At 42.3% G+C, this 26,563-nt stretch overlaps 1 protein-coding gene across 6 annotated transcripts in view; it reads left to right on the forward strand.

Annotated features, from left to right (window-relative positions):
* The window catches only part of LOC125458751 (synaptotagmin-like protein 2), a 99,129-nt gene that overhangs the window by 47,913 nt on the left and 24,653 nt on the right, over positions 1 to 26,563 (forward strand). For 5 of the 6 annotated variants that reach the window (XM_048544350.2, XM_048544352.2, XM_048544353.2 and 2 more), the window contains 7 exons: positions 1,555 to 1,636; positions 5,370 to 5,648; positions 9,155 to 9,406; positions 12,999 to 13,250; positions 13,868 to 15,511; positions 16,851 to 16,946; positions 20,664 to 20,711. In XM_048544350.2, coding sequence (XP_048400307.2) covers positions 1,555 to 1,636; positions 5,370 to 5,648; positions 9,155 to 9,406; positions 12,999 to 13,250; positions 13,868 to 15,511; positions 16,851 to 16,946; positions 20,664 to 20,711 — 2,653 coding nt within the window. Of the gene's footprint in view, positions 1 to 1,554; positions 1,637 to 5,369; positions 5,649 to 9,154; positions 9,407 to 12,998; positions 13,251 to 13,867; positions 15,512 to 15,711; positions 16,478 to 16,850; positions 16,947 to 20,663; positions 20,712 to 26,563 lie in introns of those variants that run through there. The other variant, XM_048544356.2, reaches the window with a different exon arrangement.

Consider the following 26,563-nt stretch of genomic DNA (forward strand, 5'->3'; position numbering starts at 1 on the left):
TCCCAGGTAGTTTTGCATCATCAGAAAACTGGGAAATATTACAGTTGATCCCCAGATCCAAATAATCATGAATACTGGGGCCCAAGCAATAATCCTTACAATACCCTCTCTAGGTGAGAATGATCTATTTCTTCCCACTGTCTGTGCATTAATTTGTTTTCACTTGTTCCAGTAAATTATTCCCAATCCCATCTGCGCCAATTTGTTTGTTAACCTCATGTGTGGAACTTCTTAAAAGTTTTCTGAAAACTGAAATACAACTGCTTTGTTGTCAGAGTTAGACTCTTAATTCCAGACTTTTTTTATTATTGAATTCAAATTCCATGGTAGGATTTGAACCTAGCTCTCCAAAACATTACCTGGGTCTCTGCATTAATAGTGTTGTGGATAATACCACTAGGTCATCACTGACCCATTCTGAAGAACTGTCACACCAGACTCTGTTTCTCTCTCTATAGATGCTGCCAAACCCGCTGAGTTTTTCCAGCTTTCTCCGAGTTCCTTCAGCGTTCTCTATGTTTGTGCACATTTACTCAGTGGCATCTCTGCTCCTGCATCTTTCGTTCTTCCCAGAAAGATGAATCACTCCTCACATTTCTCTACATTACTTTTCATCCACCAATATTGCCAGTTGTCAACTTTTCTGTTTTCCTTTGTCTTTCATGGAATCTGGGAATGCATGGTTTCCAATTCCCAATTGCCCTTCACTGAGTGGCACTTGCTAGGCTATTTCTGACTACAGCTAAGAGCCAACCACATTTCTTTGGATCTGGAGTTATGTATAGGCCAGACCAGATGAGGATGACAGATTTTGTTCCCTAAAGCATAGTGGTGATCAAGAGGGGGTTTCGCAACCATTGATAGTGTTTTCTTAGCATCATTACTGAAGCTCTATATTCCAAACTTTACCATTTGAATTCAAATAGTTTAGCTTCCATGAACACATGATTCCAGAAAATTGGTATGGTCTTCTGAATTACTAGTCCAGTGACATTACTGCTAGACCATTACATTCCCAAAAGTTGTGATGTCATTCAGGCAAATACATAAAGTCTTACCTTGTGCCTTCACTTACCTTGGACAGCCCTGGTGAGGTTGTTAAAACTATTCCAACACGGAACCTCTTTGCAGTAGCAGAATCGGCACTGGCTGCCTGTGTCACATGTCACCAGACTGAGTGTGCTTCCTTCTCTGGGGCACAGTTCTACGCATTGCCAGGGTATTTTGTCATCTCCCACATCCATGCCAGTATAATCAGCACAGTGGCTGGGAATCACTGTAGAGTTCCCATTGTAGATTTATTTTCCTGCCATTGCTTTTCAGTTTTCTGCTTTAGAGGCAATGGTAGAGGATGAGGTAAAGAAGATTGTAAACAACGCACATAGGATGCTTTCCTTCATTTGGCAAAATATTGAATACTTAAGCAGGAATGTAAGGCAATGGGATTTGTAGGTAAAGTGATTTTTTAAAAACAGTTTTATAGTTAGTAAAACCCAAGTGTGATGTTAATCATATTTAATCTGTAGATTTAACTCTGGTTCTCTTGTATTACAGGAGAAGTCATTATATGATCCGTGGGCAATCAGCAGTGAGGAAATAAACCGTACAGGATTTGCTCTACAAACACCAGAAAAAGGTAAGTGCTAATACCTGAACGAGAGTTATACTTTCCCTAATTACTGATCTGTTTACAATGTGACATTGTGCCACTTACACAAATTATCACATGAAATTGCATAGAATTTATAGTACAAAAATAGGCCATTTGGCCCAACTAGTGTTTATGTTCCGCAACAACCTCCTTCCCTCCCCATTATTAGCCTTTTACTCCTTTCTCCCTCAGCTTCCTATTTAATCCATTATTAATACAGAGGGAATTTGAATCCATTGGTTGGATTGTTCTGCTTAGCATTGGAAGATGAGTATTGCACGACAACAAAACTGTAGCTGCATTTACAGAAATGTAGTACAATGTGCTTATCCATGCTTTTAAGAACAGGGTTCCTTTCGGAGCCAAGTTTTTTGTAAGGATTTATGTATTCTTTGCTTAGCTGAAAACTTTTGGCAATAAATCATAGGAGCTTAATGAAACCATTCATGTTACTCAGTTGACCCACGTAATTATAGGCCTCATTGAAAGCACAAGTGTTTCTTCATGGCAAAACCATCTTCTCACGTACATGTGTTTGAACAGCCTGTGATGTTAATCTGAGCTTGAACTTCAAACTAGAGATTTTCTCCCCCACAGTATTCAAAGAATTGCATTTTCCCACAAAGTACAGGATCATGATGTCAAGGCTGTTTCCAAATCCTGAGCCAGAGCGTGGCCGCAGTGCTTCTGCCAGAGTGCATCTACGTGAGATGGCTTCCTTATTGACTACCTCCACATTCGCTATTCATTTAAGGGTGACAGGGCTACTATGGAAACAGGAGGCTGAATAGGAGGGCCACACTTCCCTGTTTTGGAAAGTTGAAGGCTGCTGGAGAAGAGGGATTCCAAGGCGATGATTCAAGAGACGCCTCCCATGTCAGTGGTGAAGAAAATGGGAAAATAACGATGAGGGGTCTCAGAGTGGAGGTCCTACATCTCTAATAGAGTATATATGGCAATTCATAGACCTGTGCTCATTGCAGCTTTCTGATATCAATTCCCCTCCTTAATGCAGGCAGGTCTTTGAGTATTTCCTTAGAATCTCTGTTCTTGAACTGGGGGAGCAATTTAATGCCCTCCCCAATGACATGTTAGTGACAGCGGCATTTAATTGAGTCAGAAGAGGGTGGGTGGTGACACAACTGCCGTTCTGCCTCGGCTCTGATTGTGTTTGCAATGGGAAAGCCCAACCTTTCTGCGCTGTGGCCACTGGAGCCTCTTTAAAGGGCATTTGATGCCTCTGCTGCTGATGTTCATCCAGCTTTAGGCTGGCGCGACACCCAGGTGGAAAGCTTGAAAGACAAACCTCCAATCCACTGCTCCCTCCGTCACTCGCCTGTTCCTGGGTCTGTAAGGCTTGGTCAGTGCAATACCAGCAGTAGCCACCAGTTTCTGGTGGCATTGCTGAGCAATGAATAGTCACTGGCCCCTGCTGAGCTGGCATCTCAGCATGCAGTGCCTTGATTGGAGAGAAGGCCTACTATTATGCAGTTACATGTCTAACTGGCACTTAACTGGACAGGCCTATTAGATTGGCCTCACCAATTATCCAACCAGCAAGCAAAACACCCCCATTACCTGCAGGAAATGTGTAATCCTAAATTCCATGATTCTTCTGTATCTGAAGTTACCATGTGCTGCTAAGTTAGAGGCACAGAGATCGACAGCACAGGAAAAGGCCTTTGGTGCATCAAGTCTGAATGGATAAAAACAACCCTGTAGTCTAATCCCGTTTTCCAGCACTTGGGCCAGGCATCACAAGTGGATATCTAAACACTACCGAAATGTAATGAGGATTTCTGCCTATACCACCTTTACAGACAGTGAGTTCTAGATTCCCACCACCTTCTGGGTGAAAAATTTCTTCTTTACTTCCTCTCTAAGCCTCTGCCCCTTACGTTAAATTTGTGCACACTGGCCATTAATCCCTCCACCAAGGGGAAAAGTTTCTTTCTCTCCACTCTATTTATGTCCCTTGTAATTTTATATGTCAAGTCCTCTCTTCTCAGTCCCCTCCACTCCAAGGAAAACAACCACAGCCTATCCAATCTCTCTTCATATGTTTTCTGAACTTAAGCTGAAGAGTAGCTCTTGTGATCATGGCCTGTTCTGGTCTTACAGTTTACAGATCAGCAGACTTTTTTTTATACGTAGAGGTGCTGTCACACACAACTGAACAGCTTTTCCCACCACCAAATCACCTGTGGCCGAACATTTGTTTGAGTTGTTGACTTACTACTTTAATGGCATCACCACTGGTCCAAAATCCCTTCACCCATCAGCAGGCTTTAACTAAAGACTAGTGTTTTACATTTTATATTTGCATTTTAAAATTTGCCTTGCAGTCCAGTTACTATCATAAAGCACCCTCTGGTGGCTGAACTAAATAACACAAAAATACATTCACAAATTAAACCTCGAGTACTATAGAAGCTAGAAATCTGGAAATAGTCAACACATTAGACGTCCGACATTGTACACAATATATTTTGAAAGAGAACAGAGTTACTTTGCAGGTTAATGACTTTTCCTTGTGTTCAAACAAAACAGTGCTCTGTAACGAATAGAATGAGCAAGTAACTACTCCTGAACTTTTGCTAATACCGTTTTAAGAGTACACAATATGTAAGAGTAGCTGAAAATACCTTGGTGATTTCTCCTCCTTTCCTCATTAAGGGAAAATGTTTATCTTCTGATTTGGATTTTATTTGCTTTCTCTTCAAAGCAAAACACAAATGGCCGATTTTAACAGAGGTTTCAAACAGACATATAGCCTAGTGCAGGGTCAGTTGGCAGTGTTGATAGCATTCCCTTAGGGCTATAGGCTGGATGGGCTGTGACTGTTTTCATTGGAGTGTAGGAGGTTGAGGGGTGACCATAAAGAAGCTCCTAAAAATCATAAGGGGCATAGATAAGGTGAACAGCATGCGCCTTTTTCCTAGGATGAGGGGGTTGAAAACTAGGGGGCTTATTATTAGGGTGAGAGGAGAAAGTTTTAAAAAGGACACGAGGGGCAGCTTTTTCACACAGGGTGGATCGTATGTGGAATGAACAACTTTTAAAAGACGTTTGGGTAAATACATGAATCGAAAAGGTTTGGAGGGATATGGGCCAAATGCAGGCAAGTGGGACTGGTTTAGTTTGGGATTACAGTCAGCGTGGACTAGTTGAACCAAAGGGTCTGTTTCCATGCTGCGTGACTCTCTGACTGAATCTACCATGTCTGACAGATTAAGGCAGCTACAAAATTAGATCAAGTGACTATTTCAGGGAGAGAATGATAATACGTTAACATGGTGACACTCAGATGGAGTGTTTCATGTGTATTTTGGTTTTCTTCCATTTTTCCCCTCTAATTCCTCCCATATTATAAGACCAAAGGAAAAAGGTAATAATGGAGCAATTGAATTTTGTTAGGTTAGAATATCAAGCAATGTGGATCAAAGGTTGTGAAATCAGTTGTGTTACAGAACAGCAAGACCTGTTGAATTTTGAAAAGTCTTTGAGGCCTATTATGTTTCTCTGTTCCTCCTCAACTGAATGTTGTCTACAGTGACCAATGTGGAGAATGTCTTATAATGCAGATTGACTAGGTGAGTAACTTTTGTACTAATCGGAGCATGCCCTATTTTTGACCACTGTGAGATCTTCTGTTACATGGTATAAATCTTTAATTCTAAGAGAGCTCCTAAGTTTTCTTGTTTGTTGTATGTTACAGGACAGCAAAAATATCATGCAGGACCTAGAGCATCCACTCCAATATCTGAGCCAACTGTGGAGTGGCAGAAACGAGCCAAGAGTGTAGATAATCACTATCCAGAAACCTACCAGAGTCCCACAGGCTCTGACATACTGACTGAACTTCAGATGAGACACACTTCCAGTGTTTCTCGAATTCCAAGAAGAATAAATTCTATTGGTGCCCCGGGAGATTTGAGCAGAACTGAGGAGTCAAGAACACCAAATGACCTTACCTTTAATCAGGATCATGTACATGGTAAGTTGGTAATTGGAAAGTATTGAGATGTTCCTTAATGTCTAAATAACAATGAAAACTGCTGATTATTTTGAAGTTGAGAACAAATGAATTGTTTAACAATTTGAAGTAATTAACTGCTATAGAAATGGAGGTATATAGTGCTTAAAACGTATCTGTTGATATGTGTGAGTTATACTGGTGCAATTATGTTCTTACATCACTATATTGCATTGAACTCAGGCATCTACTCATCCTGGAACATTTTTATTGAGCAACATTGAGTTATGTCAAATGAAGTTCAAATGATTTGAGTTGCAGCCATTCGTTGACATGTGACATTCCACTCATAAGACTGAATTACTGATCAGTTTTAGACTATGAAAATGATAATGTGACTCAACTAAAAACCAGTATGTATGCAGATAACATTTGAAATTTATTAAGTGAAAGTAAATGAAGGATGAGATACTTGACTGAGACTTGGGAAGAAGCTGTGAGCTGTTGGAGAACAAGTATTTTGAAGGACAAGAAAGAGAGATGGAACAGTGAGAGGGTAGTGGGCTTAAGTGGGCCTTAAAAGAGGAGAAGAAACCAGTTCAACATAGGGAGAATGCCAAAATGTAATTTAGTAATAATGAGGAATTGAACTGGGTTAGTGGGTATCTTTCTATTAAATTTTGGAATAAGATTTTTAAGTAAAGTCCTCAGTATCTGTACTTACAACTTTATTCATTGGCCCTGATTCTGGAAATCCCAAACTGCATCATCACAGCTTCCAAGGTGTACACGTGACTGATACGTTACTTTGCCTTAGATGTTTGACTTTCTGACTAACATGGGTTTGTGGTTTGTAGTGCACTTTCCAAGCTGTGGTGAGGTGAATGAGGACTAAAGAACCAAGACAATGAGCATCTCCAACCTGAGAGAATCTAATCATCATTCCTTAACATTCAATGGCATTACCATTGCTAAATCCCTCACTGTTAACATCTTGGGTTTACCATTGACTAGAAGCTGAACTGGCAGTAAAAAAAATACTGTAGCTACAAGAAAAGATGAGAGACTGGGAGTCCTGCAGCAAGTACTTCACCTCCTCAAACTGCAGCATCTGCAAGGCACAATCGGAAATGTGACGAAATACTTGCTGGGATGAGTGCAGCATCAACAATAATTGAGAGGCTTGGCACCATCCAGGTCAAAACAGTGTGCTTGGTCAACGTTATTCCCACAAAGATTCACTCCATCCACCATTGATACTTCGTCACAACAATGTGTACCATCTACACATCCAACTTCCCAAGGATAGTAGGAACTGCAGAATCTGAGATAACAAGGAAGGCTGACATTTTGGGCCTAGATTCTGAAGAAGGGTCTAGGCCCAAAATGTCAGCCTTCATGCTTCTCTGATGCTGCTTGGCCTGCTGTGTTCACCCAGCTCTACACCTTGTTATCTTAACTCACCAAGGATCCTTCCACAGCACCTTCCACACCCATGACCATTGCCATCCACAAGGACAAGGGTAGCAGAGGCATAGTGACACTATCATATGTAAGTTAACCTCTGAGCCACTTACCACTCAGATTTGGAAATGTATTGTCATTCCTTCGCTATCTCCAGTTAAAATCCTGGAGCTCCCTCCCTAATGGCATTGTGGGGATATTCAGAGCAAATGCACTGCAGCAGATTAAGACAGCAGCTCAACATGATCTTCTTGAGACCATAGGGATGCAATAAATGACCCAGTCAACAATGCACGCATTCCACAAACAAGTAAAAAAATTACACATTACCATGTCCAAATGTCTGTACAAAACGCTAGTGCGGTCCCATTTGGAACATTGCGTGCAGCTCTGGTCGCCCCATTACAGGAAGGATGTGGAAACATTGGAAAAGGTGCAGAGGAGATTTACCAGGATGTTGCTTGTTCTGGAGCGCAGGCCTTATGAAGAAAGGCTGAGGGACTTGGGCCTGTTCTCATTAGAGAGAAGGAGGCTAAGAGGGGATTTAATAGAGACATACAGGATGATCAGAGGATTAGATAGGGTGGACAGTGAGAGTCTTTTTCCGAGGATGATGACTTCAGCTTGTACAAGGGGGCAAAGCTACAAATTGAGGGGTGATAGATTTAAGACAGATATCAGAGGCAGGTTCTTTACTCAGAGAGGAGTAAGGGCGTGGAACGCCCTGCCTGTCAATGAGTTAACGCAGCCACATTAGGGGCATTTAAACAGTCCTTGGATAAGCATATGGATAATGATGGGATAGTGTAGGGGGAGGGGCTTAGGTTAGTTCACAGGTCGGCGCAACATCAAGGGCTGAAGGGCCTGTTCTGCGCTGTATTGTTCTATGTTCTATGTTCTAAATATCAAGGGGGAGGTGACGGCCAAGGGATATTATCGCCCGACTTAATCCAGAGACCTAGATAATATTCTGGGGACCCAGGTTCGAATCCTGCCATGGCAGATTGTGGAACTTGAATTAAATAAAGAAGAATCTGGGATTAAGAGTCTAATGATCATCGTGAACCATTGTTGGAAAAATCTACCTGATTCACTAATGTTCTTTGGGGAAGGAAACTGCAATTCTTATCAGGTCTGGACTATGTATGACTCCAGGCCCACAGCAATGTGTTGACCCTTAACTACCCTCTGGGCAATTAGGGATGGGTAATAAATGCTGGCCTACCCAGTGACATCCTGCATCAATGCCCACCCTTCCATCATAACATCAGAAGGAGAGATGTTCGCTGATGCTTGCACAATGTCCACTTAAAAAACAAGCTGTCTCTGGTTGGTTCCAGTATTTTTGCTTATCCCTTCTTTTATGCCACATTATTTCTTGATTTGTAATCTTGCCTTACACAGTACCTCCTGTTAGGGGATCAAAATATGCTACTGCCACCGCATGACTTTCCCATGCAATTGTTATCTCTGCCCAAATCAATTTGACATTGTTATCTTCCAGGTCAAGACTATTTCCTTATCATTGACAAAGCTACCCACTACCTTTTGCTTTCTTTCTCTCCTACTGAAATGTCAGCTATCCTTCAATACTCAGTGGCCAGCCTAGGTTACTTTGCTCCTACTTCTCAATGGTGGGTATGATAAAACAAAATCTGTGAATAGAGTGTCTATATATTCCAAAAGGAGCTGAATTCTGACCTGACATTCCCATATTGAAAATGGACCATTCACCAAACATGATCTTAATATCTGTCTGATTTTGCAGTGGTGTGGCCATGTTATGAAGTAGATACTAATTGAAGAAACACCTCCGCTAGTTGGATTAAACAAAAAAAAATCCCAGAGAGTCGTGGCTCCTATGCCATTGAAAGTATTTCAAGTAGCGATATGTAAATCTTTGAAATATCGGGGATTTGATGGCTATGCTGTGCTGATATGAAAGAAGAGTTGAGGTTGGGACAATTCAACTGTGAATGTTGCTGAATAGTGGAGCAAGCTTGACAGAAGAAATGACCCACTCCTGCTCATATCTCTCATGTCAAACGCGTTCTCTTTTACAGGTTCACAAAGGATCCCTGCGGGTTTTAGCACCGAGTCTCCTATTGGTGAAGAATCTCCAGATACAATGAAACAAGATAATGTTGCAGGCAGCCCCTATGATGCAAAGCAAGCAAACCAGGCATCTGAGTTTAGGGACCAAAGAACTGCTTCACCTGCGGGTGACAGTCAGACTCCAAGAGAGCATAGTCATTTAGAATTTACAGGGGAAACATGGAAGGCTGCAGAAGAGCCTGAGCACAATAACTTGAATGGTGAGTGTGGTTTTGAAGTGAGCCAATGTATACATAATGGGAACAGAACACAAGAACTAGGAGCAGGAGTAGGCCTTTCAGCCCCTCCAGCCTGCTTCACCATTCAAAACAAACTTGACTGATCTCATCTTGGCCTCGACTCCACTTTCCTGGCTGCTCATCGTAATCCTTCAACCCATTACTAATTAAAAATCGGTCTATCTCCTCCATAAATTTACTCCATATTCCAGCATCCATCTTACTCTCGAGTAGTGAATTCCACAAATTCACAACCTTTTGAATGAAGTTATTTCTCCTGATCTCTGTTTTAAATATGTTACCCCTTATCTGAAAACTATGATTTTTAGATTGGAAATATCCTGTCTAGACTACTTTGTCAATCCCCTTTAGCATCAACTTAATGATTCAAGACATGTCAATCTTTTAAGAAATAAAGGACCTTCCTGTCTCCTTCTCTAAACTTTCAGCAATCTAACTAAATAATAGCTCAAGCTGGACATTTCAGCAACATTATTGTTAGAAACCAAGTTTGTTTAAAATTACCCTAAATAGGAGGCTCGGTGGTTAGCACTGTTGCCTCACGGTGCCAGGGACCCAGGTTCAGTTCTACCCTTGGGCAACTGTCTGTGTGGCATTTGCACATTCTTCCTGTGTCTGCGTGGGTTTCCTCTTGATGCTCTGGTTTTCTCCCACAGCCCAAAGATGTACAGGTTAGCTGGATTGGGTATGCTAAATTGCCCATAATGTCCAGGGATGTATGGATTAGGAGGGTTAGCCATGGGAGCTGCAAGTTATAGGATAGTGTAGGGGGGTGAGTTTGGGTGGGATGCTCTTCAGGGGGCCGAATGGCCTGCTTCCAAAGTAGGGATTCTGTGATTGTGATACATAAGAAACTAGCAGAGCAGTTACTGAGACTGAACACATGAAGCCTGACTTAACGTTAGTACAGAAGATGACAGTTGGTGTAATTAATTAGACTATTTCTGTTGATTTAACCAATCTATCACTTCAACTGAAATTTATGAAATTTATGTAACTCTCTTGCGATTCCTTCCAGTCGCCCCGGCCATCTCCTTATGTTAATACAGTCGGTCATTGTTGGGATCAGCAGTTATCCAGTCAGAAAGTCATGGAGCTCTACTACAGGGAAACAGACCCTTCAGTCCAGCTAGTCCATGCCAACCATGTTCCCAAACTAAACTAGTCTCACCTGCCCATATCCCTCCGAACCTTTCCTATTCATGAACTTTTCCAAATGTCTTTTAAACATTTTAACTGCACTTGCATCCACCACTGTCTGGCAGTTCAATCCACACACGAGCCAATCTCTATGTAAAAAAAAGTTGACCTCAAGTCCTTTTAAATCTTCTTGCTCTCACCTTAAAAATATGCCTTCCTAGTTTTGAACTCCCCCAACCTAGAGAATAGACCCTTATCATTCACCTCAACTATGCCCCTCACGATTTTATAAACCTCAATACGAGCATCACTCAACCTCCTATGCTCCAGTAAAATAAGTCCCAGTCTTTCCAGTCTATTTTTATGTCTCAAACTCTGCATTCCCAGCAACATCCTGGTAAATTTTTCTTGAACCCTGTCCAGTGTAATGAAATCCTGCCTATAACAGGGCAACCAGAACTGCACACAGTACTCCAGAACAGGCCCCATCAATATCTTGTATAACTTCAACATGACGTTCAACTCCTATACTCAAAGCTCTGAGCAATGAAGGCAAGCATGCTAAATTCCTTCTTAACCACACTGTCTATCTGTGATGCAAATTTCAAAGGATTTTATACCTGAACCCCTAGGTCCTTCTGTTCTGCAACTTTATCCAGGGCCCTACCATTAATTGTGTAAGTCCTGTCTTTGTTTGTTCTCCCAAAATGCAATACCTCACATTTATCCAAATTAAACTCCGTCTGCCACTCTCAGTCCATTGACCCAATTGATCAAGATCTCTTTGTAACCTTAGATAACCTTCGTCACTGTCACTACCACTGATTTTGGTGCAAATTTACTAACTATGCCTCCTATATTCTCATCCAAATCATTTATATAATTGACAAAGTAAAGTGGACCAGTACCAATCCCTATGGAACACCACAGGTCTCCAGTGTGAAAAACAACCCTCCACCACCACCCTCTGTCACTTACCATAAAGCCAATTTTATATCCAGTTAGCAAGCTCACCCTGAATCCTATGTGATCTAACTTTACTGATTAGTCTAACACGCGTAACCTTGTCAAAGGCTTTACTAAAGTCTAAGTAAAAAACATCTGCCGCTCTGCCTTCATCAGTCTTTTTGGTTACTTCATTAAAAAACTCGATCAAGTTTGTGAGACACAATTTCCATTGCACAAAACTATGCTGAGTATCCCTAATAAATCCTTCCTCTTTAAACGCATGTAAATCCTATCCGTCCAACTCTTTCCATTTCACCCACAAGCACCTTGGCTGTGCTTCTGGGGTTGGTAGACTCACCTGTGTCCCTTTTGCGCTTTTAGAGCTAAAATTACATGTATTAGGATACTTCCTAGGTAAGTCAGGAAGTGGTAGTGGAAAAACAGCCTGGCATACTTTTCATGTGCGGTGAAAGAAGCAGTCGGCTGTGCCATTGACACTATTGAGTTAGAAGCATATGGCTGAAGGAGGTACAAATGTTAAACACAATATAGCTGTGATGGAAGAGTCCTTGTGTTTGATTTTCCTTTGTTGGCATAATTTGTTCATTTTATCCGCTGTTGATAGGCATAATATCCCTGAGAAATCTGACTCTACTACTTGGGAAATAAACCATGTGCCACAATTTACCATTGATTCCAAATTGAAAGCTTTCTTGCTGATAGAAACTTTCTGTGAGCAACAAAGTAAAAGCAATCAATACAAAGAAATAGGCTGTAAGAAGCATTTTCAGAATGGTTAGCTGGAATATTAACATGGCTTGAATTCATATGGCACTTAATGTTCCATGGTGCTTCACAGTTGAAAATGAACATGAAACCAATCAAGGAACAAAAGAGAAGGGTGACCAAAGGGTTGGCCAAAGTGGGTTTTAAAGGGTCAAAGGAGATGGAAGGATGGCAGAGGCATTGAGAGATAAAATTCCAGGGTGGGAGTTCAGTGACTGAACATGGCCCTCTGTAGTGGTTTGAGGCAGAAGAGGGATGGCTTCAGTTTCTCCAATTGTTCAGCTACAGGAAGTTTATTCGTTGAGTTAAGTACAGAGAATATTGCATTGCTTCTTTACCAAAGAAATTACGTATCAGTGTGATGTTGATTTTCTGTCCCCCTCCCGGACTTATTTCCACTCCTATACCACATTCTGTCAATATCATTCTGATCAGCTTCGTGCTGGCGACGCTTGACAAACTAAGTTTAGCGAAACAATTGCTTCGGCTGAAAAACGTCCCTCTCCATTCTGAATTCAGTTCACTTTGTAAATAACTGGATTCAGCACTTTCAACATTTTAAATCAGACAATTTGTGTATACTTCAGTACAGGAAGTGAAATTACAACTAATTTATTGTACATTGTGAGGAGAAGGTTATATCGGAAAACAGTTGCCTGTTAAGTAAGTTTTTTTTTAGTTTCAGGTCAAGGATTAATCACAGTCTCTACAGAAGTGTCACCAATGAATGAAAAGGCCCTGGATGTGTCAAAATCCAAGAAGAGCTTGGCCACTCACTATAAAGGGGCTCCCACTTACAAGATTCCAGAGAGCAGTGACAAAGGGAAAATGCGTATTTCTAACATTACCCAGATTCCAAAATCAGACAGAACGTCCAGAGAAAGTGAAACTATGACAACCAAGAAGCCTGAAAGCTCTGCCTCCGAGTCAGGTGATTTATAATGCTTACAATTATTATTTTCCTTTGACCCTATCAAATAAAGGGAAGAAATTCAGACAGGCAATGACTTCTTTGGAGAAATATCTGACAATATTTTTGTCTCAAAATAATAGCATTAACATAATTTTCAGTATTACACAGTATTATTAGTTACATGTGAAAACGTAACAATCAAGATGTGATTCTCTTCCTTCCTTTTCAATGGTCCTGTTTCAGATAGTCTAATGCTTTTAGTTCACAAAAAATAAACCATTGGTTTGGAATTTAAAATTTGTCATAAACATTTGAAGGGAGTCACCAACTAGACATTCATCTGACCTAATCACATGATTTTTAGAATCAAGCCACACCATCCACTGCACTGGTAGCTAAATAATGGTTGAAACTTGCTACTGATTTTAGTCAGGGAAATGATTTCTGAGAATACACTGGTTTTAAACTGCCTATCATGATTGATCTAAAGAGTCAGTACCCATTCACTGCTGGACAAATGTTTCACTTTTAGTGTGGGAGGTGTTAGTGATTTAATATCTGCTGTTCACTTTAATGTAACTTTATATCTAATGCTTGAGTTGGTTACTAACTGAACAGCATTTTATAAACTGTAGGCCCACAAGGACTACCATCAGCAAAAACTTCTGAAGACCAACAAGCTTTCAATACGCTTGAGAAATTGAACCTGTCACCCACATCTCGAATTCCAAGACTGAAAATTGCTTTAGAGACAGCAGGGGAAACTCCAAAAGTACCTGTTGAGGATCTGAAGCCATTGAGTAGACAGTTGGCAGGTAAGAATGGGACTACTGAGGTGACCGACCAAGCAAAGGCTGCCTTTCAACCTACTTCCAGGATAGCTAAATATCAGTCATCCTCTTCTGATGATGAGAGAGAGAAAGGCCATAAACAAGGTGCTATGTTCACTATAAATGCCTTAGGTAATAGGCACCTTGAAGAAGAAGCCCTTACTGACCCCAAGCATTTCAAAAGCCTGAGGCACTTTTGGGAAAAAGGAATCGAATCCAATAAAGCAAACAGTGAACTTCCAAGCAATGTTTCCAAAATTCCATTTAGAAGACTCAGATCACCAGATTACAAAAGCTGCCCTACTGAAGTAAAGCAATCCACAACGCCTGAGTCCAAGTCCAATTTGGTAACCAGGGAAGTTCCTTCTACAAATAGCTATCCTAAATCAGAACTTCAAGGGAACCGATCAGTACCTGAGGAAGGAGAAGCTGTTCAGCTAACTTGGACTAGCAAGTTACCTCCTGTTCCTGCTCCAAGAGCCAGACCAACTGTCAAAATTGGAAAGTCAGATTCACGGATGACCAAGTGGGATCAACATGCAGAAACAACTCCTTCCATGGTTGATGAAGTATCTAAAATTAATGTTCCGCAAGCTCATAGTGATGACAGTCAGACAAAGGACACCATTGCAGTGGAATCCATTGAACATGGAAGACCCACAACATTGATGCATTCCATAAACTCAAGTTTGGATGAATCTTCGTCAATCAGGAAAAGCAGTCAAACTCCTGTGGATTGCATTGTGGAGGAACCTATAAAGAAGGAGATTCTTCCAGCAAAGGAGATCGAGAGAAAGGAGATGTATGAGAAGATAAAGAAAATGGGACTTGAATCAGCTAAAGATGACACACCGTCAAAAGAGGAGCACACAATGAGAAAGGATGATGATAAAGTCAGCAACGAGAATCCGATTTTACTTCACAGTGATCATAAGTCAGAGTTGAGGACACCAGCAGACAATTATACTATAAGACTTGATGAAGAAAGTCAAGTTTGTCCAAAGGAGAGGGATGAGGAAATCATTCTATGGTCTTCCCAGTCTGATTTACCCACATTGGAACAGGATGTATCTCCAGGAAAAAATTATTGCACCAATATTCCTTTGAAGAGCCAAGCAGAAACCCTGGTGGAAAAGTCACCTGAAGATGATCCTGTTGAACCTCAAACCATCCTGCAATACAATAAACACTTACTGCCAAGAAGTGTAAATGAAGAATCAACATGGTTAGACACAAAGGCACATTCAGGAGATGCTAAAGTGAGAACATCATCTACAGATGAACTTCATTATTCAGTTAATCTGAACCCAGTAACTGTTAAAAAACCTATAACTATTGCTAGTACAGACGTTAGTGAAGCTGACCTTATGGGCAAAGCACTAAACAGTAATTCCAGTGCGCGGGAGGAGGAATCTTCAAACATTGTCCATTGTGTGGATGATTCAGAAGGTAATGATGATTTTCACAAGATGGAGTCAGGTTTGAGTTTTCATATTCAGTAATTTACCTTTTTTGATTATTGAATGAATGCAAAAAGTGCTGAAATAAAACTCTTACTAATTTATCCAACTTGCCATCAGTGCTAACAAAATTGTGCTCTCATTCTATCTATGTTTGACTCCACCTGCATGCCTCAATTAAATGCTGTTTTAATTTGCATATTTGATTCTGTATTGTGCAATGATCCCATTCACCTGCTGAGATACTATGATAAAGAAATTCTGTTCAATAGTTACCTGAAACTTAAGAAGTTTCAGGTTGAACAACATAGGTAAGTCTAAGTATACACATTAGGAGCAGAGATTAAGAACTGTATTCTACTTTAGCGGAGACCTCTTAAGGTGCCTTTACTCGAAGTTTAAGATATTCCCAAATACAATTAGCTCAACATGCTAGGTATTCAAGTAGCAGCAGAAGTGAGTTATAAAAATTGAAAGTTTAAGAGTGTAAAGGAAACTTGAACTTTTACTTACAGATACCAGTAGTTATGGAATATTAATGTGGAAGGCCATTTAATTATGAAATGTGAACAAGTTCAAGAACTAACAGAAAGAATGAAGTGATTGACAATTTTGTTAAAATGGGAATAAATCAAGTCCATCATTTCAGGGGATTGTAATGCTCTGGTACATATGTTCAAATCCCACAACACAGCTGCTGGAATTTAGATTTAAATGTATTTTTTAAAATTAACTAAACAGTGACTATAAAACTTCCATGTTTAAAAATCATGATTGTCTTTCAGGGAAGGAAATGTACCATCATGATCCGGCCCTCTTGTGACTCATGACCCACAGCAACATGGTTATCTCTTAGTTGCTGTCTGAATGGCCTGACAAACCAGTCAGTTCAAGGCCAATTGGAAATAGGCAAATGTTGGCCTTTCCTGCCTTGAATAAAGAAAAAAAGAGTCAGGTTTGTTGGACTAAATGCCTGTTTCAAATATTTAAATTTCTGTTCACATTACGACACAAGGCTATAATGTTCAGATGTTTAGAACAAAAAGTACTTGGTAACTAGAATTGCAGCAAGAAAATGCAGTCAGCAATGAAAAAAAATCAGTACAGTTTTAACATATTACTTAATCCTATTTCATGCTCCTACTAAGATTGAGTCCCTACCTTACAGGATTCCACCAATGATTCAAATTTTCTTTATCTAAAGCAGTTTCCTTGGTTCAAAGTTAGAAGATCCATGCCTCATCTATCTAGATGTATTTTGCTGCCGTTAATACTGTTTAGTAATGCGACCAATACTGTTTGAAAAGTTTCTTGTAATTTTAATTCAGGTCCCATTTATGGATTGTCCCCTGTAATGAAGGCTTTAGCCAGAGCTAAGAAGAATAATGCTAAGAGTATGGACAACCTAAACTGTACAGTAGACAGTAAGTGCTGACATTCCCTGTAAACTTAACAGTTCATATTTGGTATTTTCACATTTCAATAGAGTGACAAATATTTCAAAACGAGGTAACGTTGTTCCTTCCTGCTACAGAAACAAAGTGATTTTCCTTTATGTATCAGCTTCAGATATACGGGATGTTCCAAAGTATTTTACAGCCAATGATTTAATTTATGTATGTCACTATTGTAGAGACTAATGCTCAATAAATTTTCCAGCTAAGGTCTGATAAGCAACAATGAAATGAAATAGCAGCTAATCTGTTTTCTTGATGTCAAGTTACAAACCAGTGTTGCTCAGTGGTAAGTCTATTCCATGCTTTGTGTTAACCCCTTTTCATGTATGTACCTCCTTAGCAGTCCTTCAGGATTGAGGTTAATTTATTTTCACTCAGTTTTGGTTGGTTTTGAGATGGCTGATAAGGCCAACAAGCTATCTGTAGCCTCTATCACCTGCAGATAGGTCAAATTCTTCTGTTGTTTGGAGGCTTATTTGCTGCCTGTGATGCTTCCACTTCATCTCTTGCACATTCCCAACAAAGTCTATCCTTCTGGTTGGAGCCTTCCTGAATTAACATTTACCATTTTGCTGGGTTGTGAGCCCATGTCTCTCATTAATTGATGGGGATGGTGATCTCTTCATGAATGGTTTGAGGATATTCCTGAAGCATTTCCACTGCTCTCCTGGCAGTCTCCTGCTGTGATTGCACTCCGAGTTTAAAAAAATTGCCTCGGTAGCCTGATGTCCAGTGTTTAAACGGTTTATGGAGCTGATATTGAGTGATTAGCACCTCAAGGCGAGGCATGTCAGCTTGGAAAAGGAAGCTGCTCATGAGCCACCTTTCTTGTCAACAACTTCAGAAGATCTTATGAAGACATGAATGGTGTGACTTCTCTAGTGCCTTCAGGCTGCTGCTGTTCATGTGTCTGAAGCATAGAAGAGCACAGGAATCTCTGTTGCCTGATAAACTGTGACCTTATTCTCGATTTTGAGATCCTTTCCGTCTGTTTTCTTTCATTAGCCAACGGCTGAATTGACTCATTTGAGGAGATGATGAATTCAAGTGTACATATGACATGCATATAATTGTCCAAATAGAGCAGACTGAATGTGGGATTTTTAGTTGAAGGTGCATGGCATGCAATTGTAAATCAGAGCTTTCAAGTGAGCTAATACAATGTTCAATATTCTATCCTTCACCAATCCACATTACTGAAATTAGCAGGCAGCAGCACAAAGTTTTTGTGCTGTCTGCAGTGCAGTAAATGTACATGAGTTCATCAACATTACATTCCCTTCATCTCCTCATTTTCCAATTTTATCCAAAATTTCCTTGTTTCTTTCTTAGCTGGTTCTCCCTGAGCTGTAGCGTGTTTCCAGCAATCTTTAAAAAATATTTCCAAGTTTTAGCATCCACAGTATTTTGCTTATCTTCCTAATTTGCTCTCCTCCTTAGGCATTCCTGCAGGATCAAGTATAGCTTTCTTCTACTCCAGTCTTGTGGATGCTGGGGTAATGAAATTGCCTGGATCTGTCACCCTTGCCATAGGAGGGCCAGTGGTGTTTACTGAAGTAGATGGTCATGATGCTCAGGTTTTAAAACACTACTTCTGATGTTTGTGTTTGGCCTCCACCTGGGCCTATCCAAGACAGTCCAAACAGTTGACGCCTTTGTGATGCTTCTTCTCCAATTTGGGTAGTCTTGGGTTGTAGGTTCCCACGAATCAGTGAGCATGTTGCATTTTTCTCGGAGGTTTTAATAACATTCATGATTTACTATCTCTGCTGTCCTGGCAACTGCTGTGATGAAGCTCAGAGTAGAGTGAGTGTTTTGGAAGTCATGTGAAGGGACATATGGATGTGTGTCTTGACCAATACAGCAGTCTCTACATTGGGGATGATGGCCTGAGAGAGAACGTGGCTGTAGCAGCACTTTTACGGTCAGTGTATTTGCAAGATCTTGCTGCAGCATTGTTGGTGATGTTTCTCAAGGGATTTGCAATGTCTGCTATACATTGTCCGTGTCTGCAACGTACACAGCAGGGCAGGTAACACTGTTCCCTTGCAGGCCGTGAGCTTGACATTGTATTTGTCATCAAACACTCAGTCATTGACCATCTAAGAAACGATTCTGGTACACTGGAGGTGATGTTAAATTTTATTATTGATGTCTGTCCTTACTGAAAGCAGGCTCCTAAGGTATGGGAATTAATTCCTGCTATCCAATGGCTAGGTTGGTTGGGAGACAGTGTTATAAAACATAGAACATAGAACATTACAGCACAGCACAGGCCCTTCGGCCTCGATGTTGTGCCGACCTGTCGTACTGATCTCAAGCCCATCTAACCCACACTATTCCGTGTACGTCCATATGCTTGTGTTGTGCAGTGGGAGCAGGCTGATAGAGGACCTTTGTCTCCCAGAAGCGTGGCCGAAGACTCATTCCCTCATATGAGTCTATGAATGAATGTATCCATGTTAGTTTAGACCTTGGCCTCTGCACATGCCCACACACAATCATCATCTGCATACTGCAGCTCAAAGATAGTAATTAAGGTAGTGGTCTGGATGGAGGTGACAGAATTGAACAGTTTCTCACTTATCCTGTAGATTAGCTCCACCCCACTAGGAAACCTCATGGAGATGATACGGCTTGTTGGGCAAGGAAGATAACAAAGACCTCTGGTGCAACAAGCCGGCTTTGCTTGACACCGATTTGCACATGTTTAGGGTCAGTTGTGGATCTGTTGGTGAAGATCATGCATGGCTCGCTAGTTGTTGTGCTGAGGTAGAGAATGATGGTAAATTTGACTTGTTGTGAAGATCTCAGGGCATACCACTCATCCAGTCTGCCTGTTGATGGACAGAATCCACATTTCGACTTTGACTCTTCAGTCACTGGGAGGAGATGATTTAAGAGGATTTTTGCAATGACCTCTCTAGTGGGCATCAGGGATACTCCTCTGTAGCTACCATGATCAAACTTATTTCTTTCTTGAAGATGGCCATAATTTAACATCTTAGAAATCTCCTGGCACACTGTGCTCCTTCCACGAAGGAGATGAGGTCACCCACATAAGCCAAGAGTCGTTCTTGGTGTTATTTTAGGATTTTACCAGAAAAATCCATTTGTGCTGGTGACCATGTTGTTTCCCAGCTGCCAGATGGCCTTTCTAATCTCATTCTAGGCTGGAGTTGTGTTGAAATGGTGATAGGTAGCATGCTGCGGAATCTGATCAAGAACATACATGTCAATGACTGAGTCTTGGTTGAGGAGATCCTGGAAGGATCTAAGCAGCACTCACTGCCTTTTGGTCCTTTGAGTGCCACTCTGCTATTAGCTCTCAGTTGGGTGGCTCCTTGAGTGCTTGGACCATAGACTGACTTGGCTGTGTTCAAGTATCCACTCTCAACTGGCTTGGTGGTAAGTGGCTGTATTTCCTGCACTCTTTCTACCATGTGTTCTTTTGGTCACAGGTTAGTTTGTTGAATGTTAGCCATCATTTTTCAGCTTCTGAGTATTTCCAGCATTTTTCTATTATTATTTTAGCATTTACGTTATTTTGCTTTATCTTCTTAACCTGTTCACTCAGTGCTTCATAAGTACATGGGAGTGAGAGCCTATTGGCTGTATTCATCCAGTTTGTGAATGTGCTCATTCTTTTTATAACAAGAACTTAGTTTTGCTTTCTGTTTCCAGGAGAAACCATCGGTTCTTCAGTGAATGAGAATGAAGTAAAAAGAGATGGTGAGGGATTGATCCTGAAAATTTTACCCCCATAGCAATGTTCTGTTTTCAAAACTTTATCCAAAATTTGGCCATAACAGTAACACTGCATAGTTTCTGAATCTTTTGGGCTCTGTTTTTCCTTGTATGTGGAAGTAATGTGTGAGGTATATAACACACCCCTCATTCTTATGACATCATGCAAAAAGTTCGGTACAAATAAAACGTAGAAATGCTTTAGGACTGGATTTTTAGGATGGCTTTCCATCATCTGACGGTGGCGCCTATGTTGAACAAAAGCTGTTGATGAAGTTGAACCACAATAATTGGCCACTTAAGATAGTGGTAGGTGGACCAGCTTAGGACATGCATGCCCAATGGAAAATCATTGTAATTGCCTGGTGGGAAGAGAATTTGAGGAATTTTATGAAAAATCCACCAACAAGCATGTGTAAAAGTTTTGCTTAATTTCCAAAGTAAATCAAGCTCAAATCATCTTGTCTACCTTTTCTTCCTTCTCCAACATCCAAAATGAGTCTTTTTTAGCTTAAGTTCATGGATGAACATTCTGTGCTGATTTTTCTATGTCCCATTGATTCGGTTTTTATGACAGCATCAAGAAATCATCTAGAGCTTGGAGGCTTTCTAAAGTCAATGAAATGATAAGGTCTGTGTTTAAATACCTCTTCACATGTTTGTTTGTATTTTGCTCACAATGGACAACAGACAAGAAGTAAGTATTAACGTCACAAGTTATTACAGGCTTGGAAACCTGATTTGGCAGTGTTAATTTCAGTATTACCGAGCTACAAGATTAATGGCAATGTGTGTTTGCATTGGCTAGAAAAGTCTCAATTTGAGTGGTCTCCATTTCGTCCCAGCTCACTTCATTGTGAATGAGGACCAGTGTAAATACTGAATATTGTTTAAAACAGTTCTGATCTGAAGTTGAGAGATAATGGGAACTGCAGATGCTGGAGAATCCAAGACAACAAAATGTGAGGCTGGATGAACACAGCAGACCAAGCAGCATCTCAGGAGCACAAAAGCTGACGTTTCGGGCCTAGACCCTTCATCAGAGAGGGGGATGGGGTGAGGGTTCTGGAATAAATAGGGAGAGAGGGGGAGGTGGACCGAAGATGGAGAGAAAAGAAGATAGGTGGAGAGAGTATAGGTGGGGAGGTAGGGAGGGGATAGGTCAGTCCATGGAAGACGGACAGGTCAAGGAGGTGGGATGAGGTTAGTAGGTAGATGGGGGTGCGGCTTGGGGTGGGAGGAAGGGATGGGTGAGAGGAAGAACAGGTTAGGGAGGCGGAGACAGGTTGGACTGGTCTTGGGATGCAGTGGGTGGAGGGGAAGAGCTGGGCTGGTTGTGTGGTACAGTGGGGGGAGGGGACGAACTGGTCTGATTTAGGGATACAGTTGGGGAAGGGGAGATTTTGAAACTGGTGAAGTCCACATTGACACCATTAGGCCGCAGGGTTCCCAGGCGGAATATGAGTTGCTGTTCCTGCAGCCTTCGGGTGGCATCATTGTGGCACTGCAGGAGGCCCACGATGGACACGTCATCCAAAGAATGGGAGGGGGAGTGGAAATGGTTTGCGACTGGGAGGTGCAGTAGTTTGTTGCGAACTGAGCGGACGTGTTCTGCAAAGCGGTCTCCAAGCCTCCGCTTGGTTTCCCCAATGTAGAGGAAGCCACACCGGGTACAGTGGATGCAGTATACCACATTGGCAGATGTGCAGGTGAACCTCTGCTTAATGTGGAATGTCATCTTGGGGTCTGGGATAGGGGTGAGGGGGGAGGTGTGGGGGCAAGTGTAGCATTTCCTGCGGTTGCAGGGGAAGGTGCCGGGTGTGGTGGGGTTGGAGGGCAGTGTGGAGCGAACAAGGGAGTCACGGAGAGAGTGGTCTCTCTGGAAAGCAGGGTGGGGATGGAAAAATGTCTTGGGTGGTGGGGTCGGATTGTAGATGGCGGAAGTGTGGGAGGATGATGCGTTGTATCCGGAGGTTGGTGGGGTGGTGTGTGAGGACGAGGTGGATCCTCTTTGGGCGGTTGTGGCGGGGGCGGGGTGTGAGGGATGTGTTGCGGGAAATACGGGAGACGCGGTCGAGGGCGTTCTCGATCACTGTGGGGGGGAAAGTTGCAGTCCTTGAAGAACTTGGACATCTGGGATGTGCGAGAGTGGAATGTCTTGTCGTGGGAGCAGATGCGGCGGAGGCGGAGGAATTGGGAATAGGGGATGGAATTTTTGTCGTGGGAGCAGATGCGGCGGACAGCTCTTCCCCTCCACCCACTGCATCCCAAGACCAGTCCAACCTGTCTCCGCCTCCCTAACCTGTTCTTCCTCTCACCCATCCCTTCCTCCCAACCCAAGCCGCACCCCCATCTACCTACTAACCTCATCCCACCTCCTTGACCTGTCCGTCTTCCCTGGACTGACCTATCCCCTCCCTACCTCCCCACCTATACTCTCTCCACCTATCTTCTTTTCTCTCCGTCTTCGGTCCGCCTCCCCCTCACTCCCTATTTATTCCAGAACCCTCGCCCCATCCCCCTCTCTGATGAAGGGTCTAGGCCCGAAACGTCAGCTTTTATGCTCCTGAGATGCTGCTTGGCCTGCTGTGTTCATCCAGCCTCACATTTTGTTATCTCTGATCTGAAGTTGAGATGTTTTTTTCTATGTTAAAAATGTTTCTGATTTAGGAATGTCTACTGCTGATCGGATTTCACTCCCTCATCTGAAAGAACAAAGTCATTATGAGAAGTTGATTTTGACCTTATTTATTTCAAAATTTTTGATGAGGGCCTTGACATCACTAAATCTGTTCCAGATGTCAGTATAAGGAAGTTAATGCGGCTTTCTATCCATTGATATTCTCTTTTATGAGAAGAGCAGCTTTAATGGGCATATCACCTAAACTAAATTGATTTTAATTTATCATTCTTTCCTGGGATGAGAGCATTGTCACCTCATCCAGCTTTTGTTGTCCATCTCTAAATGCACTTGAGAAGATGATGGTGAACCACATTCTTTAATAAGGACATTCCATCTATTGTAGACACACACACACACACACACAGTATTGTTAAAAAGAGAGTTTTATGACTTCCTGTAACTCATTAAATTAGACCATTCCATTCTGTAAGAAGCAAGGCCAAAGTTTGACAGTGCTAATTATAATGCAGCCCTTGTTATGGTAGTTCAGAATGTCACTTCTGTTGCCATGCATTGGTAATGTAACAGATTACAATGTTCTTTACTAGCATTGACAGCATGGATCTGTCATTATGAAGACAAATAACCAATCACATTAAAGGATTTTCATGGACAACCAACCAAGAAAATAAAAGCAACAAAATAAAATCACTTTAAAGTGTTTTTATTAACTAAAACTGTGGTTTACATGAAGTTCAAGTAGAAGCTAAAATATTTTTGAAGCCTTGCTTAAATTTTGGCTTAGAAACCTGATAATTAACCATTTAAATGCTGTCCACAAAAATAAAATAACTTTCAAAGTCAGTTCAGTTCAATAAGTTTTATTAAATTCATACTGAATTCAACCAGGAGTCACATTTAAGGTGGTTCTAAAGCAATGTGGGAACAGGAAAGTTGAAATTCTCATGGATCTCAGTCAGTGTGGATTGTGGAATAGTCCACAGTGCAGTCTCTATTGGAGAATCTAGTAATAAAACGCAACTTAAGAATTCCTACCCTGATCCATGCATACCTTACACCCAGGGTTTGCAAACAATTTCAGAGGAGCAGTGTCAGTGAGTGCATCCATCACCCCCAACAAAATCCAGCCCAACACCATCCGCAGGCATCCAGTGACAATTTGTGGCATAGTTGATGAAGATGTTTCTTGCTTTCATCAATTAGATCGAACAGATTTTCGCTAATGGGACTTCTTTTAAAGTGTTTATATACTTTTGTTTTAGTTCATTACACTTTGCTGGACAAAGGACAATGGAAAGCTTCTGAGTTTAATAATAGAAGAAAAATATACAAACAGTAACATAGGCTGGGATTTTCCTTCTTTCAGTTAATGAGTGAGTGGGGATCTGGTTTCTTTACCAAGGAGACCCCCACACTCTCTGTGAAAGACTATCTGATCGAAACTTACCAAGTGAGGACTTCAGTGATCACTTGTGGGCTACCTGGTCAATCATTTCTTGGGAGAGCACTGTCCCGCCCTGCCTGAAGCTGCCAGCCAATTAGGCAGTGGCAGCCACTATAAAGAATGGTGCTATTATGGAGGCCTTGGCAATTAACAACTCAGCAGTGCCACAAAAGACAGGAGAAGTGGTCCTAAACTAGGCGGCACGTCGGCTCAGTGGTTAATACTGCAGCCTCACAGCGCCAGGGACCCGGGTTCCATTCCAGCCTCGGGTAACTGTCTGTGCGGAGTTTGCACATTCTCCCCGTGTCTGCGTGGTTTCCTCCCACAGCCCAAAGATGTGCAGGTTAGGTGGATTGGTCATGCTAAATTGCCCGTAGTGTTCAGGGGTGTGTAGGTTATAGGGGGATGGGTCTGGGTGGGATGTTCCAAGGGGCGGTGTGGACTTGTTGGGCCAAAGGGCCTGTTTCCACACTGTAGGTAATCTAATCTAATCTCAACCCCACCTCTTCCTCTGCTACAGTGACTGTATCGGCACCGCCTCGTGCTCCCACGAGGAGCTCAAACAGTTCATCCACTTCACCAACACCTTCCACCCCAACCTTAAGTTCACCTGGACTATCTCTAACACCTCCCTCACCTTCCTGGACCTCTCTGTCTTCATCTCGGGCAATCATCTAGAAACTGATATCCATTTCAAGCCCACCGACTCCCACAGCTACCTAGAATACACCTTCGCTGACCCACCTTCCTGCAAAAATGCCATCCCCTATTCCCAATTCCTTCGCCTCCGCCGCATCTGCTCCCAGGATGAGGCATTCCACTCCTGCACATCTCGGATGTCCTCGTTTTTCAAGGACTGCAAACTTCCCCCCACAGTGGTCGAGAACGCCTTCGACTGTGTCTCCTGTATTTACCGCAACACATCCCTCACACCCCGTTCCTGCAATAACAACCAAAAGAGAATCCACCTCATCCTCACATTCCACCCCACCAACCTCCGGATCCAACGCATCATCCTCCGACACTTCCGCCATCTGCAATCCAACCCCACCACCAAAGACGTTTTTCCCTCCCCACCCTTGTCTGCTTTCCGGAAAGACCACTCTCTCTGTGACTCCCTTGTCTGCTCCACACTCCCCTCCAGCTCCACCACATCCGGCACCTTCCCCTGCAACTGCAGGGACTGCTACACCTGCCCCCATACCACGTCCCTCACCCCCATCCCAGGCCCCAAGAAGACTTTCCACGTTAAGCAGAGGTTCACCTGCACATGTGCCAATGTGGTATACTGCATTTGCTGTACCCGTTGTGGCCTCCTCCACATTGGGGAAACCAAAGGGAGGCTTGGGGACCGCTTTGCAGAACACCTCCGCTCGGTTTGCAATGAACAGCTGCACTTCCCAGTCGCGAACCATTTCAACTCCCCACTCCCATTCCTCAGATGTCATGTCCATCCTGGGCCTCCTGCAGTGCCACAACGATGCCACCTGACGGTTACAGGAACAGCAACTCATATTCCGCTTGGGAACCCTGCAACCCAATGGTATCAATGTGGACTTCACAAGCTTCAAAATCTCCCCTCCCCCCACCACATCCCAAAAACAGCCCAGCTCGTCCCCACCTCCCTAACCTGTTCTTCCTCTCATCTATCCCTTCTGCCACTTCAAGCCGTACTTCTATTTCCTACATACTAATCTCGTCCTGCCCCTTGACCTGTCTGTCCTCCCTGGACTGACCTATCCCCTCCCC

This window comes from Stegostoma tigrinum, chromosome 15, assembly GCF_030684315.1.
Source record: "Stegostoma tigrinum isolate sSteTig4 chromosome 15, sSteTig4.hap1, whole genome shotgun sequence".
NCBI classification, from domain to species: domain Eukaryota; kingdom Metazoa; phylum Chordata; class Chondrichthyes; order Orectolobiformes; family Stegostomatidae; genus Stegostoma; species Stegostoma tigrinum.